This window comes from Eretmochelys imbricata, chromosome 10, assembly GCF_965152235.1.
Source record: "Eretmochelys imbricata isolate rEreImb1 chromosome 10, rEreImb1.hap1, whole genome shotgun sequence".
Taxonomy (NCBI): Eukaryota; Metazoa; Chordata; order Testudines; family Cheloniidae; genus Eretmochelys; species Eretmochelys imbricata.
Window position 1 is genome coordinate 62,062,573 of NC_135581.1, and position 16,208 is coordinate 62,078,780.

The 16,208-nt window shown below is 41.1% G+C and overlaps 1 protein-coding gene across 1 annotated transcript in view; it reads left to right on the top strand.

Annotated features, from left to right (window-relative positions):
• The first annotated feature begins 4,899 nt into the window (after positions 1–4,899).
• MYO5A (myosin VA) overlaps positions 4,900–16,208 on the top strand; it is a 207,123-nt gene continuing 195,814 nt past the window's right edge. The window contains exon 1 of the mRNA XM_077829326.1: positions 4,900–4,926. Coding sequence (XP_077685452.1) covers positions 4,900–4,926 — 27 coding nt within the window. The remainder of the gene's footprint in view (positions 4,927–16,208) is intronic.

Here is a 16,208-nt window from a genome sequence, read left to right on the forward strand (position 1 = left end):
ATTGGCAAACTACTCAATACCTAAAGGTATTGATTACCCAGTAAGTCTGATGGGCATTGCAGCTTTGGAGGTGGTGGGACCAAATATGAATGGAGGCCTTGCATCCAAGACCATAAGTGATGTGAAAACAAAGTTGTGTGTACAAAAGCCTATACAATCCACTCCATAAAAGGGTGAACTCATGCTGCAATTTTACTTGATATTTAAATAGAGCTCCACCATGCAGTTTTCCAGCTGAGGCTTTCATTTGGCAAAGGATGTCTGTGACTGCAGCTTGAGCCTTCTCCCTGGATGTTGAAAGGTGCATGATTCGTCCTACGGAAAGCTAATCTAAGCACTAAATATATGTTCAGTTGCTTACTCCAGAAACAACTTTTGTTTTGATCTACACCCTTGTGTAAAGTTGCATATTCACAGTATGCACTGAGATTTGTTTATTCATTTTGAAAAAAACAAACGTCTACCAAACTTAAATGTGTATGTTCCTTTATTTGAATCTGGCTTACAATGGAATATGGAGCATTTTTTGTTGCTGTCGTTGCTTTGGGCTCTGTCCCAACCTAACTAAAAGCAGAGATTTTCAGGAGTTATTTTTAACTCCGGTAGCAAAATAGTGTGGCATGGAGACTTGCAATGCATTTTCTAGAAGCTGGATGAAGGACTTGAGTCTTGTGAACGTTTTTATTTCCAGGTTTTTTAAATACATCGCTATTTCATAACTTAGCAAATAAAAACTACCTTTAGTGGCCTGTTTTAAATCTTTATGTAGCCTAAAGGTAACTGGTGTTTCCTTTAAAACTTTGCTCCTGTGTAGTTGTTCAGCTGTAGACATTACTGTGCCTTTCTACTGCATACTCCTAAGATGTCCATCACACTTCCTCTGTGAAATAACCACCAGTGGAGAATCCTGGTGACGTGGAGTGAGTTTGATGATATGGAGGCAGAAGTCTAACCTGTCTAGAATACAGGCTCTTCTTTATTGTGAAAGAGAATTCCCATTATAGTTGTTTTTAGCTGGATTTGAGAGAAACGAACATTAAGAAAATAGTGTCCAACACTTCAGAATGGAGCAGATTTGTGAAGATTCGGTCAGTACTCTAGGATAGTATTTCTATAAGCTCAAAGAGGTACTGTCAGCTATTGGCACTTTTGCTTAAATAGAAACCAAGTACCTAAAATAAAAAAATGTGATAAATTCCTATTAGAACATACATAGCAGAATCAAGACAAGCTTTGAAAAGGCTGGGATATTCCACGATGTAGCTTAAACGTCTATTTTCTGAAAGCTCACAGAAACCCAAAACTTAGTACAGACTGCTCAACATATCCTATGGGTATCTCTGCCTGAAGAGTGAGAGAGAGATATAAAAGCACGTCTCTTACTGCCTGTCTCCTATGGTAAAACCCCCTCCATCCTCTAGTTAGTAGTCAGAGAGGCTTTTAACTATGACTGGCATGTGGGTACTCAGTGAGACAGAAGCTGTTGTTGCTTATTTCCCACAACTAGAGACTATAGCACAGATTCTTAGAATTCATGACGAGTTTAATATTTTGGGAAGGAGAGGGGGAGGGATGTAGCCTCTGCTTTTTGTTTCTTCTGCAGAGTTGACTATGTGTCAGTCCAGGCCCATAATGTAACGTAGGCTATGTCCACACCAGCATTTTTGTCGGTGAAACTTACGTAAGTCAGGGGGGTGTTTTTTCACACCCCTGACCAACAGAAGTTTTACCAGCAAAAGTGCTGGTGTGGACATAACCTACGTTACATTGTGGGCCTGGACTAACACATAGTCAACTCTGCAGAAGCAACAAAGACACTCTTTCACTGATATAGCTACTGCTGCTCATTGGGGGTGGTTTAATTATGCTGATAGGAGGGCTTTCTCCTTTCAGCATTGAGCAGCTACACAGGAGACCTTACAGCTGCACTGGTACAGCTGTGCCACTGTAAGGTCTGTAGTGTAGACATAGCCGAGAAGCTGTTCCAAGTTAAACTACCAGTGACTCTAAGGGCCCAGTCCATCAGCAGGGGTAGACAAGACAAGCCATTCCGTGCCACCTATGCCTGCAGCATGTATTGATTCAATGCCATTGGATGACTCCCCCTATCCTGCAGTGGTCCTGTGGCCATCTAAAGAATCCAAAAGTTATAGTATGGCACAAAGAAAGCTACCCTGCACACCAGGATCTGGGCCTAATGGCTCAAAGAGAATTATATAGGGCTAAAGTTGGAGCAGAATTTCTCTTCAACAGTTGAACCAGATTACAAAATGGGTATACACAAGAGAGCTTTAAATGACTGGGTAATGCTCTTTTTAATCTTTGGAAAAAAATTCTACTTCTACAGTATTTTCCTATTCTAAATGTCTGGAAGATAACTTTCTCAACATTGTCTCTGCTTTGATTTGAAATCCAGTATAAAATAGTGTATATGAGAACCCTGTCATAGTTGTGTTAATTCTGACTAAGTAACCAAGTGACTGACTGCACCTAGGTATATTACAGGCATGCTGTTCCTAAAAACTGTCACTGCCTCTAAATCCTGATCTTTAACAATCTTGAAATCCCAGTTCAGATGGAATTGTGCCCAACCACTAGTGTGTTTTTGGGTACACACAAATATTTTGTATTTGTAATTACAATTGAATCCTGGGCTCCAACTGTGAATGGCTGGTACAATAATCCACTGTTCAATCAAGCTCCTGAAAGTAGAATTTTGGATTGCATTTAACGTACAGATCATCCCAAAGAAACAAGATAGATGTATACCTGAGCAAGTGCACAGACAGCAAATTCAGGTCCCTTTTAAAAAATAAAGATCAGTAAGTTCATGTACCCAGAAGGAGCAAAAGATGAAAGTATCAGAGAGAGGATACAAGTGTGTGGGCAATGGTGACAGAGAATAGGAATAACCAGAGGGCAGTGGTCATTCCTGTCATGTGGTCAGGAAGACACAGGCTCCAAGGGAGTGAGGAATTCAGTGAAGAATATAGGGTAAATAGGCAAGAAGAGGCCCATAGGAAATACTAGGAGGGAAAGGACAATGATCACAGCGTGTTTTTTTCAGTCTAATTTTAAGCTAACTTGTAAGGTTTATTGCTTATGAATGGTGTTTGACAGTCCTAAAGTACATTTTCTGTTTATCCACAGAACAGATATGAGAAGCAGCTGTGTAAACTTCTCTGCCAAAAAGCCTGAATCTTGAACTGGAAGATTAATTGGCAGGTATAAGAAGGTAGTTCATGCCCTTTCAATCCATAGCTTCTCCCTGAGATGCCAGTGCTGATAATGGCAACCTGTTTCCTAGGAACTGGATGATAATGGTTAATCAAAAAAGAAAAATTGACAGAGTTGAATATATTCCTTTGACTATACTCTTAGCTAAACAGCTACAACTTCCTGCTGAATTAGCATAATAAAATATGGTAATTCCCCCTCTCCCCCATTCCTCAGCTTCTTTTGGCCCCCTTCCAACATCAGTAGCACATGATGATCAAAGGTCCTGGGCCATAATCAAGTGATAATCAAGGTGGGCCATTTCCAGCAGTTGACAAGAACATCTGAGGAACAGTGGGGGGTGGTGCGGAGGGGGAGGGGGAATAGTTTTACTTTGTGTAATGACCCATCCACTCCCAGTCTCTATTCAAGCCTAAGTTAATTGTATCCAGTTTGCACATTAATTCCAATTCAGCCGTCTCTCCTTGGAGTCTGTTTTTGAAGTTTTTTTGTTGAAGAATTGCAACTTTTAGGTCTGTAATCCAGTGACCAAAGAGATTGAAGTGTTCTCCAACTGGTTTTTGAATGTTATAATTCTTGACGTCTGATTTGTGTCCATTTATTCTTTTATGTAGAGACTGTCCAGTTTGACCAATGGGGTCATTACACAAAGTAAAACTGTTTCCCCACCCCCACTCCCCACTGTTCCTCAGACGTTCTTGTCAACTGCTGGAAATGGCCCACTTTGATTATCCCTACAAAAGGTCCCCCCCCCCCGCCCCTCCTGCTGGTAATAGCTCACCTTAAGTGATCATTCTCGTTATAGTGTGTATGATAACACCCATCGTTTCATATTCTCTGTGTATATAAATCTCCCCACTGTATTTTCCACTGAATGCATCCAGTGAAGTGAGCTGTAGCTCACGAAAGCTTGTGCTTAAATAAATTTGTTAGTCTTTAAGGTGCCACAAGTCGTCCTTTTCTTTCACTCACTAGGTCGTAGCGGTGTCTACCTATCCTCTCCAGATTGCGAGGTTGGACTGAGGGAGTCTCTCCCTCTTTCTAACCTGGTGGTTAGGCAGTCAGAGGGGCTGGTTCTGATCTCTTCCGCCCCCCCCCCCCCCAGCTGACGGATGGATGGGAAGGGGAGTAGAGAAAGAGGGCACACTGACATCTAAGAGAGTGGTCACGTTTTACACACAGTGGGCAGGGGCAATTCCCCCCCTATAAAGGAAGGGGGGAAGACCCTGACCTGGACAAAATTAGAAAAAGCAAGATTACTCCTTGTTTCCACTGCTCATCCTTTAGCTTGAATGTCCGGCTTCTTCCTTCTACCGCAGCTTATTCCTCTCAAGCTACAGCCCTCTCCCCAGTACCGCAGCTGGCTGCTCCCTGGCTTGGCCCCCCGTCGCTGTGGAGCCTGCAGCCGTCTGTCTGTCTGCTCCCGTCCCATCCCTCCTACCCACAATGCACAGAGCGGAGCAGCCCGCGCCCCATCCCCGCATGACAGGTAACTAACAACATGGCGAGCCGAGCCGGGCCGGCGCTCTGAGCATCCCCTCCACAGCCGCCGCGGGCCCCGCGCTGCGCCGCACCCCGGGCCGCCAGCCGGGGGCAGGGCGGGGCAGGGAGCGGCTGCGCCGGGCCGCCGAGCCGCGCCCGGGAGCCGAGGGCGGCAGCGCGATGGCAGCCACCGAGCTCTACACAAAGGTAAGGACCGGGCTGGCCGCACCTGCCCAGCGCGCTGCGGCCGGGGAGCGGGTGGCGGGGAGAGAGGCCCCGGCAGCGGGCACTCGCCTCCTCGTCCGCCCGGGGCGGGCGGGGGAATGAATGAATGAATGAAAAGGGTGGCGGCAGGCCCCTGGAAGAGGGGGGCCGGGTGCTGAGGGAGGCGGGGCGGCCCCTGGCAAGTGGGGGGGGTTCCGAGGGGGGTCTGGGGGGAAGGGGTGAGCGGACAGTTCGTGCTGTTCGCAGCTGTCCGCTTCCTCCTGGCTCCCCCCATCTCAGTGGCTGGCTGGGGGCCGCGATTGTCCTTCATGCAGCCCCTTGGCCAGCCCGCCAGCGGCTCTGCAGCGCTGGGCAGCCAGGAAGTGAGGGAGCTGGGGTGACCGTCGCTGAGGATCCTTTCCAGCAGCATCTTTCCCACTTGGTCTGCTGTGCCCCTTTTCTGACCTGAAAGTAAAAAGACTCAGGAAGAGGAAGCGATAGCATCGGTGTATCTAGCACTGTGGACGTTTCCTTATCATGCACACTGCCACCACTTCTTACCTTGTTCCTTCCCAATATGGATACACCTCTGTTTAAGACTAATATTCATAATCTCCATTGTATGTTTGCTTGAACAATTACCTTCTAATATATTTTCACTGGCTCAGCATGTCACACTGACTTCATTATAATCAGATGGCTTTTGTTTTACTCCACATGCTATCTAAAGAATTGCAGTTTAGGAGATACATGGATTTTCATCCTCTGTTTCTGTTCTTCTGTAGGGATAAGGAGGTAGTGGACAGTTAGGTTATGCTAATGGAGTGAAGAGACAGAGATATAAACCTCCTGGATTTCACAGGAAGAGGCATTAGTCACCTTGACTCTTCATTGTCGATAAGTCAGGCTCCAAGATTCATACTGCTGATTTTTTAAGTAAATTCTGCTTATAGCTTTCACATATCAGACATAGTACCATTTCAGCGTAGTTGAACAATCAGTACTCTAGGTATGTGGCCATGGTTATTTTTAAAATTATTTTTATTTATTATTTTACATTGGACTGTGGTGTTCAGCTATCATCATAGTTTCTAAAAATGTTGTCCAATTCCTTAAAACCTTCTGCTGAGACATACAAGGTAGAAAGACCTCTAGTATTAAAACCAGGGGTGCTGAAACAATTTTTATAGTGGGAGTGCTGCCGATGGAAAACATGTATTGGTGTTTGTTATTACTACTTAAAGCCCCTAGCTCCAGCACCACTGATTAAAATCAACTTTTTGGTGACACTGCACATTCAGATTATATTGACTCTTGGATTTGATTCAGAATCACTACTGCCAGCGGTGAGGAAGTAGACTACTTTTTTTTAGTAGGGTACACTGGTCAAGCAGACATCATCTCCTAATGTTTTTAGGTCCTGTAATTTGGTATCTCATCAGTTCATGCATTGGAAAGATCAATGTGAACGCAGTATGTAGATTTTGATGACAGGAAAGATTGCAAATTAAGGTCTGTTGAAATGGACATGTTATGTATTAGCAATAAATTAGAGAATGAGAGAGAGAGAGCATGTTTTTTAAAAAAAAAACAAAAAAACAAAAAAAAAACCTGGTAAAATCTATGCTCTAGTTTACTTTATTTAAGGGTGACCGGGACCAATGTGGTAATCTAATCTGATCTCCTGCAGAACACAGGCCATAGGATTTCACCAAGTGATTCCTGCATTAAGTCGTTAACTTCCGGTTGAGCAAAATCATGTATTTTTGAAAGATGCCCAATCTTGAATCTGGGGTCACTTTTGAACATATTTGATGATCAATCTAGGTCACTTTTGAACATATTTGATGATCAATCTAGTTCTTTGCTTAAGGAAGGAGAATGAAATGGAACAGCAGATTTGTTTTTCAGATGGGCTAAAATCTTTCACCTTGTTTGTGGTATCCACCCACAAACAGAGATATAATGGGCGATGCTTTGAAGATAAATAGTCAATGCAAACCAAACTCTTCATGCTCTTCGTAGCGGGGCTTGCAAATTTCACTAGACACCTATAAAAGGCTGATACAAAGAACTGAATGCCATATTATCCTGGGGCAACATCCTGCTAGGAGGCTTAAGGTACATCTACAGAGTAATTAAACACCCATGGTTGGCCCAGGTCAGCTGACTCAGGCTCACGGGGCTTGGGCTGCGAGGCTGTAAAATAGCTGTATAGACATTTGGACTCAGTCTGGAGCCAGAGCTCTGGACCCCACAAGGGCTTAGGCTCCCAAAGTCCAGGCTCCAGCCCAAGTCCTGACATCTACACAACAATTATAGCCTCTCAGCCTGAGCCCCGCAAGCTCGAGTCAGCTCTGCCACGGGTCTTTTATTTCAGTGTACACGTACCCTTCTGTCTCTGGTTTGTAGGTGTCTAATAAATGTGAAACCCTCTCAGACTGATTAAAAGGGAAAATGTCTTTTTTCCCCCTTCACACTCACCTCAGTTTTCTCCATATAGTTACTGTCCTATTCCCCAGTTTAAAATGTTTAGGTGTCCTCCTTAGCATAGCAGTAACAGAGTAAAATTGGCATGATTCTTGATTAATGAACATAGACAATGGATTTAAAACCTTAATAGGCAGAGGTGAAAAAGACCTAATAAAATAAAACAAGGACTGGGTATAATCCCCAATAGAGGATTTAAAAAATAATAAACTAAAATGACCCTCACTCTTTGAAGATACACATTATGCTGCGACAGCAAACTGTTCTTGCCACCTTTAAAACCATATGCTTTTCACATCTCTCCACTAGAGGTAAGCACATTCAGGACAGTCACTTGGGACAGTTCCTCAGGGCTTCTAATGGGAATGCTTAACATAGATACACAGGGACTTAGCATAGCCTCTGTATCTTGGGACAGGAATTACTTTAGGGCTGGACCAAATATTAGGTAACTTATGTGGTGTCAGAGGTTCAGTAGTGCAGTGGAAGGATCATACTTGGTATTACAGATATGTATGGAGAATACCAAACCATGAAGTATGGTGTTCCATAGCTTAGTGTGTGGGCAAATTATTGTGAATTAAGAGGTCCATTACTGCAGCAAAGACTTTTGTGGGACTCTATGTGAGTGTGAAAAGGAGCTTACACGATTCACTTTGTAGGAACACATCCTTAGGCCTTTTGTAGACATACAGTTTGAGTGCTGGTTTTAAAGAAATCAATTAAAAAACAGTGTAGTTAAATTGGAGCAAACCCTTGCCCCCCGAATATTTACACATGTACCCGCACACACTTAACAACCTAAGTAAAATTGATAATAGGGACTCAATCTGGAATAAGAATGGCCACCCCAGGGGCTGTTCTGATTTTAACTGAATTGTCTCCTGAACTGATTTTGTTAAATTGAGGCTCGAGCCATGTATAGATTAGTTTTGATTGTGAAATACTTGAGCCATGGCAGACCTGGTCTTTTATGTGTTTTCTGTGAATTGTCTAGCACACTTGTGGGCATTATAAAACAGTAATTTGTTCTCCCTGGGAGACAAGAAGTAAATGTTCTATAGTAGGGTATTTTGAAAATACACAATGAAGTCTTGAGACCTTACTATGGTATTCTGCCATGAAAGGGACACTGTCAACTTGAAATTAGAATTGGAAAATGTATAGAGGAAGGCAACAAAAATGAATAGGGATATGGAACATCTTCCATATGAGGAGAGATTAAAAAGAGTGGGTTTCTTCAGTTTAGAAAAAAGTCAACCTAGCCAAGATATGATAGAGAGCTATGAAATCATGAATGTTGTGGAGAAAGTGAATGAGAAATTGTTATTTACGCCATCACATAACACAAGAACCAGGGGTCACCCAATGAAATTAATAGGTAGCAGGCTTAAAACCAGGGAGGATAAAAAATCAGATTTTTTTTTATTTAAATCAATTTTTTTTGATAAAATGCTTTTTGAGGAAAAAACCTATCTAAAAATAGTTTTAATTAAGATATATTATAGCTCAAAGATAACTCATCATGGAATAGGGATTATAAATTCTAATTCTATCGTATGAGATAATATATTCATGTAATGGTTAAGAAAAGTTTTGTAAATGAGTTCCAATAGTTCATGGATTAGGGACCCAATCTTATGGGATTCCAGGGGCTTCTGTATAGATTATTTAGATTAATCTTTCTATTTGCCCAATGGGATTCAATGCTCAGTTTAGAAGATACCATCAGAGATGCTTAGTTTTGCAGTTCTCAGACTGTGAATTTGTGTCTCTAGAGATAACATGCTTGTTAACAGCAAAAATGGTTTTAAATAAATAAATAGAGGTGAGAAATAACAGACCTCAACCCTATTGTCCCTCTGCAAATTTGTGTACACAGAGTCAATCCTTTACCTCTCTCTAAAAGTTCAGACTTTCAAAAAGTTCAATGAATAGAAGATTATTGGGGGGCGGAATAGATCTGGACAAGGAGAAGAAGTCTAGAGATAAATGTGAGATGGGAGGGACAGGCAGTAGAAACAAAAGTGAAACTGTTTGAGCAGCCTATTCCAGAAGTCTTGAGGTCTTTTTGAGTGTAGCCTTCATTGATTTGAGATCTACCATACCATTCTCTCACTAGGAGGGAAAACCTATAATGGCAGCAGGACGTAAAAGAGACCCAGTTTGGGAATATTTTAATGAAGCTCCTCTACTTGTGGGTAAGACAGGCATGCGTCCAAAATGCAAACAGTGCAGCAAAGAAATGCAAGGCCTGGTTGCTCAAATGAAACAACATCATGAGAAGTGTTCCTTCTCAGGAGGAAGCTGCGTTGAAGATGATGAAAGGAACATACTTAAAAAATGTATAGTGTGTATTTTCTACAAATGAAACCTACATCTATCTCTGCATTGTGAGGAATATGTTTTAAGTTTATAACAACCAACAAGAATGCACTTTTATGTAGAAATCCATGATTAAATCGAGTCTTCCTGATTAAATCAAATCCACCCTGCTTAAAACAAACATAAGGAAGTATGTCCTCACACAATGCACAGTCAACCTGTGCAACTCGTTGCCAAAGGAGGTTGTGAAGGCCGAAAGTATGACATGGTTCAAAAAATAATTAGATAAGTTAATGGAGGATATGTCCCTCAATGGCTATTAGCCAAGATGGTCTGGGATGCAGCCCCATGCTCTGGGGTTCCTAAGCCTCTAACTGCCAGAAGCTCGGATTTGTCGACAGGGATGGATCACTCAGTCACCCTGTTCTGTTCATTCCTGCTGAAGCACCTGGAATTGGCCACTGTTGGAAGACAGGATTACTAGGCTAGATGGACCATTGGTCTGACCCAGTATGGCCATTCTTATGAAATCTCGTCAATTTTTTAAAAATTGAGTTAAAATGGTTTATGTAGTACACCTGAATCACCCTGCCAATTTTTGTGGTTTTACAATCTCATATTCCTGTTGTTAATGTGGTAAAGGGACTCAACTCTGTATGGAGATATATAATTTAGAGTGTGTTCAGGGTGACTGCACTGTCATTTTTCTATGGAGGGGAGGTGGCCCCTCCCCTCTGGGGAAGGGGAACTGACAGTTGGTGGAAAAGAGGGCTAGCGGCAGGCAGTGGGGAGCCCGAGAGGGTTTGACGGTGAGAAACAGAGAGTCTGTGAGTAAATGGAAAGAAAGAGAGTGAGGGCGAGAGGGCAGCCAAAGGGGCGGAAGGAAACCAGAACTGAGAGAAACTGAGAATGAGTGGATGGACAGACTGAGGTTGAGCAGAACAGCCAGATGTGCAGAAGAGCGTCTCTTTGGTTTAAAGCTGGCTAAGTCAGTGCATGTTTGATGTTGTGTTCTTGAGCGTCCGTTCCTGTTTGTTCTTGATCATTTACTTCAGTTGTCTCCTATCTTTGATTTATGTTGTCCCAGAGATCCGGAACAGGAGAGCCAAAGGTCCTTCAGATCCTGTGGATCTGGTCTAATGTGCACCCCTGTAGGCAACATCAGTGGAGTCAAGTCCATCTCTTCAGGAAGTCACAAGAAGTGCCGGAGGCTCAAAAACTGGCTTGGGCATTAGATATTGGGAAAGATATTTGGGAAAAGGGGGACCTTAAACTAAAATAATAATAATTAATAATAATAAACAACCTATAAGATAATAGCCTTTGCATACAGAGATAGATATAGATATATTTCTTTATTTAGAGGGTTATATTTAGTTAGGTGAACTTAGTAGTAAGTTATAGTGTGTGTGTGTGTATGTTCAAATTATTCTAAGTTTTTTTTTATTATATATATCCTTCATCTATTTAATGTTATTGTACGTAGGTGGAATCTAATTCTGTTTGTTTCGGTTTAAATAAAATCCATGTTATTGGTTTGTTTGTTTTCTGACAACCAGTTGTATTATTTTGGTTACTATTAAATAACCTTTTATCACAATGTAACATCTCTCTCTCCCCCCAGGTCTCACCTGGTAAGTAAATTATACCACCACTGTGACGGACTATTACTAAATCTTGTTCGGTGGTTTTGGGACGGGGTGACCCTCAGATGTATTTCAAATTATAACATAAATAACACTACTCTGAGAGTTCTGTTTACACTATTTTAAATTTTTTTCCTGATGCTGTGTGAAAGACCTGTGTCAGTATTAGTCAGTAATCCATACTTCAAACAGTGTAGAGTTATCAAGAGAACTAGAAGGATTACATGAACTTTCTGTTTAAACTCATTTACAAGCCAGACAGCAAGGGGGATTCAGGTAGACACCTCCAGCCAAGACCACTGACTTGCCTAAGCATGATCATTTGGTGAGAGCAAAAGACAGCCAAGCCCTTGAAATGCCGAATACTTACTTGAGTAATATGAAAAGCGGATTTGAGAACCAGCCTTCAAGGGAACTCTTAATTTATGAAAGGTGTACAGAAAAACAGTAATTCAGTCCAGTGCTTACACTGGTGAATGACATAAGGAAACATGAGACAGACTAATATTCTCCTCAGTGGAGAGACTGGTATAGTAAAGCAAGGATATAAAAAAGAAATGTGAAGAATATTGCAGTGCTTTAAGTCAAGGAAGAGGGGAAGAAGGATGACCACTGCCTTCAAGAAAAGGCTGTCTCACAGGGAACAGGGATGGCGAGAAAAGGACAAGTTGACCAGAAAGATTGTCTTTTAAATGTCAGTCATTGCTCCTTCAGTGTAACAATGTGAATTGGACAACTCTTGCCAAGTATAAGAAGAGAGATGTTATGCATATGATCTTTTTTGTTTTAATTTTATCTTTTTATATTCTTAATCTCACTTCACTACAACCCAAGTGGTTGAAGACTGTTGTTTGGGATGATCTATATGATATTCCCAAAGAGGTCCTCAGACTCTAAAGAGCTGGTGAAGCAATGGAGTCTCTCCTGCTTGGGATTCTCAGTCAAAAGGGCACAGGTCAGGAGATCTTTCCCATAAAGTGTTTTGTGATCCTACTGATGCACAGGAAGTTCCTGGTTTCAGAGTAGCAGCCGTGTTAGTCTGTATTTGCAAAAAGAAAAGGAGTACTTGTGGCACCTTAGAGACTAACAAATTTATTTGAGCATAAGCTTTCATGAGCTACAGCTCACTTCATCGGATGCATTCAGTGGAAAATACAGTGGGGAGATTTATATACATAGAGAACATGAAACAATGGGTGTTACCATACACACTGTAACGAGAGTGATCACTTCAGGTGAGCTATTACCAGCAGGAGAGCGGAGGTGGGGGAAAGGGGGGGAACCTTTTGTAGTGATAATCAGTGATGACCACAATAAGAACAGAGTTTCAGGATGTCATGTAGTAAGACTGACTATACAGATAGACTGAAATTATGTGTAAATGGTGTTAAATAAATGCACAAAGAAAAAGAAAAGAAGTGTGGAAAGAGTGTTTTCTTCTACTTTTTTTCAGTTACAGAAGTCTTAAAGGTTACTTGTTACGCTAGTGGATACAAAAATTGACTGGCAGCATGGCTGTTTGAAAATGTTGTCTGTGTCTCTTTAAATCTTCATTGGGAAGTTGGGAGGGACCACTATTTTTATATGCAAATTATGGAGATTGCTGATCAGCGAAGGGTGGTTGAGCAAAGTTCTACACTACTACATTTTAAGATATGTCAAAGCACAGTTCACCTGCAGAATGAAGACCGATGCTTTCAGGCTTGGATCTCTTGCATGGCAACATGAAATACTATTCTAGACCACTGGTCAGGCCACATCTAATATCTTGAAATAGGATGTAGTAACTATTATTTTCCTAAACTAAGCAAGTCTTACCAGACCCCATCTACTCATGCTGACCCTGGGTCATATTTCTAAATTATATCTTCATATTTTAGACCGTCAATGGCTCCCACTTCCCTGCAAAACACACCATAGAAACAATTGTTTGTAAATTCGTATCTATTTGCAGCAATGCCAGAATACTATGATGACACAAGTTATCATACTAAGTTACAGAATCTTATGGGGGTAATTCCACTGTGCAAAGTTAAGCTTCCATTCGTCTTGTGATCGCTTCTGTTGAAAAATCTACTTTGCTTATCCACATGTTGGGTTTGTTTAAACACTCTGACCTGTATAGACATTACTATATGCTTTTGTAGTTAACAACAACTTTGGATTTGTTTGAGTGACTGTAAAACAAGAAAATGATAACTTGTTAAGTGTGAATAATGTTTGATCTATGCCATGTTTTGTATTTCTGCACCAGTGAGGTTTCAACTGCAAATTCTACTTTAAGGCCTTATCTTCCCTCTGGAGGCCCTATTCAGTTTAAAAACTGTTTCCTGGGTACCATTGATGGGTGTGGTGGTTGGTTTTTTTAGAGGTTTAATGTGTACATGATCTTTGTACATGATCTTTGGTGCAATCAGAAATCCATCAATGACATGGAAGTAGTATTCTGCTGTAAATGAATTGTGGAAATGTTGGTTCTTTGACATTTTACTTTGGGGGTGGGGGAAACGTCATTTAAGGCATAACACACCTTACAAGTGAAATGATTCTCCATTTTGGCCTTATCTAGACTTAGGAATAGCCCTGATTCAGCAATTGGTGCCAGAAATTGGTGTAGCTGCACTGGTGCTGGCCCTTAAGGGTACATCTACACAGAGATAAAAGATCTGTGTCATGGCTGCGGCTGGCCTGGATCAGCTGACTTGGGGTCAGGCTGCAGGGCTTAGAAATTGCAGTGTAGACATTCAGTCTCAGGCTGGAGCCCAGGCTCTGGGACCCTCCATCCTTGTAGGTTCCCAGAGCTCAGGCTCCAGCTCAAGCCTGAACATGTTACACAGTGATTTTTCAGCTCTTCAGCCCGTGAGCCCAAGCAACTGACCCAGACCAGCCAGGGTTTTTTTAGTCGCTGTGTAGACATACCCTAGGAGTCAATAAGGGCAATGATGGATTTTACATCAGTTGAGCTAATCAAGGTTTATGCTTGCTTGAAGTAGAGGGCAAGTGAGCACACTTTGTCATGGATGTAGAACTCATTTGACCTCATCTCTATCAATAGAAAAAACATTTTCAGTGTTGGATGTCAGCATTGCTCCAGGTGTTTTTAGAAATTTTCTTTGTGCCAAATTTGTGAATATCTATAAAACGTCACAAAAAATTAGTTTTTACATATGGAAATTCACAAAGCAGGTTAAAAAATTGTCTTCTGCTCCTTTTCGTTTAAAGCTGAAATGAAGAGCTTACATTAGTAACTTTTTTTGTCCCCTTTCTTATACCCTTTCTTTTTTTTTTTCCCCCTTTTTTGTATGATTGAGACACTTCCTTATCTGTACAGTTACTTGTGTACATCTTCACAATCACATAACAAGAAAACTTTTTTTTTTACGGGGACTGTGTTTTCAGAACATTTGTGTGTTTGTGTCGTTTTTAACCACCCATGACCAGGTTATTAATAAAGGCGGAGAAAAAGATATTCTAAGATAGAACCTTTGTTTTCTCAGAGCATTTAGTGTTGCCTTTTTAGGACTTCTTGTTTCTCTTACCTCCCTTTCCAGAAGTAGCTTTGAAGTAGCTAATGCTGCTGACCTCGGATCCAATCCAGTTCTATTAAAGTAAATGAAAAGACTCCCAGTCATAAAGACTCACAGTTATATTGGGTCTTACTGGGTAGATAGCTTCAGTTTTAGATCATGTGAGTCTGCACGCAGTGTTTGACCTTAAACTCTGCCAGCTTCTCTTTGGAGCTTCTCAGCTTTGGGTTTTGCAAGCAGTACCCGAAATGCCTTCACATCTAGCTGTATTTGGGAAACTGCATAGTAAAGAAAGTAACTTGTTTGTTTCAATTCAAAGTTGTTTGTTTTAGTGCATATTTTGTTACTTGGCTCTTTTCATTGTGTGCACTTACCTCATTTGTCTTTGTGGAATGATTTGCTTTGGATCCAGAACTCTCTTTGCTTGTTGAAATTTCACCCTGTATGTAGTATTTGTAAAAAATAATTTATTTCCCAAGATCAATAAAAATGTTTTTATGAATTTAAAAAAGAAACATTAGGCCCTTATTCTGTATTGATAACTGCATGAGCAGACCTTGGTACTTCAAGAACCCCATTGTTTCAGTGGGGGATAGTGCTGGCTCTGGGTCTGCCACTACAGTTGTCTGGGAAGGGGCAGGGCCTTAGTTAAAATAAACAAAGATCCCCTTTCAATGTTTCCAACCCAAACACAATACTATACTAGTGTGCTGTGTCTATGAAAGTGAAAATGACTAAAAACTATTTAGTTAGTATATTTTAATGGTTCAAGATAAGATAAATGTAAAATAGCAAACAAATAGTAATAGTGAAAGGTGATTTGAAAATTTGCTCACTTTTTTAAAAAAAAGGTGATAAAATTTTGTTTGCTTTAAGCCTGGAGAAATTCCTTTAGCTGGCTAAATTAAAAAGACATTCATTTTACTACTATGAATCCTTTATATTGTTTAGGAGCTTTCTAAAAATTAAACAACAACCCGTCGTTCTCAGGAAAAAAAAGTTTTCTAACAGGGTTGTACTGCTGAGTTATAGAGTGGTGGTAGTCATTCATTTTGACATTTAAATTGTGCAGTGTGCTTCTTGGACCAGGAAGAGAGAGATGCTTAGTATTCAAGCTCTTTTCTGTGTAAGATCACTGCATCTCTGAATAGTGAGGTTATTAGGGAGATTAAACCAATACTGTTGAAGTTGATTTAAGCAAATACATGTGTAAGATGGCAAGGTATCTTTTATTGTGTATTTGCTAAACATATCTTATGTTCTTGTCTTCTTGCCAAAAATTAATTGCAAACAGAAG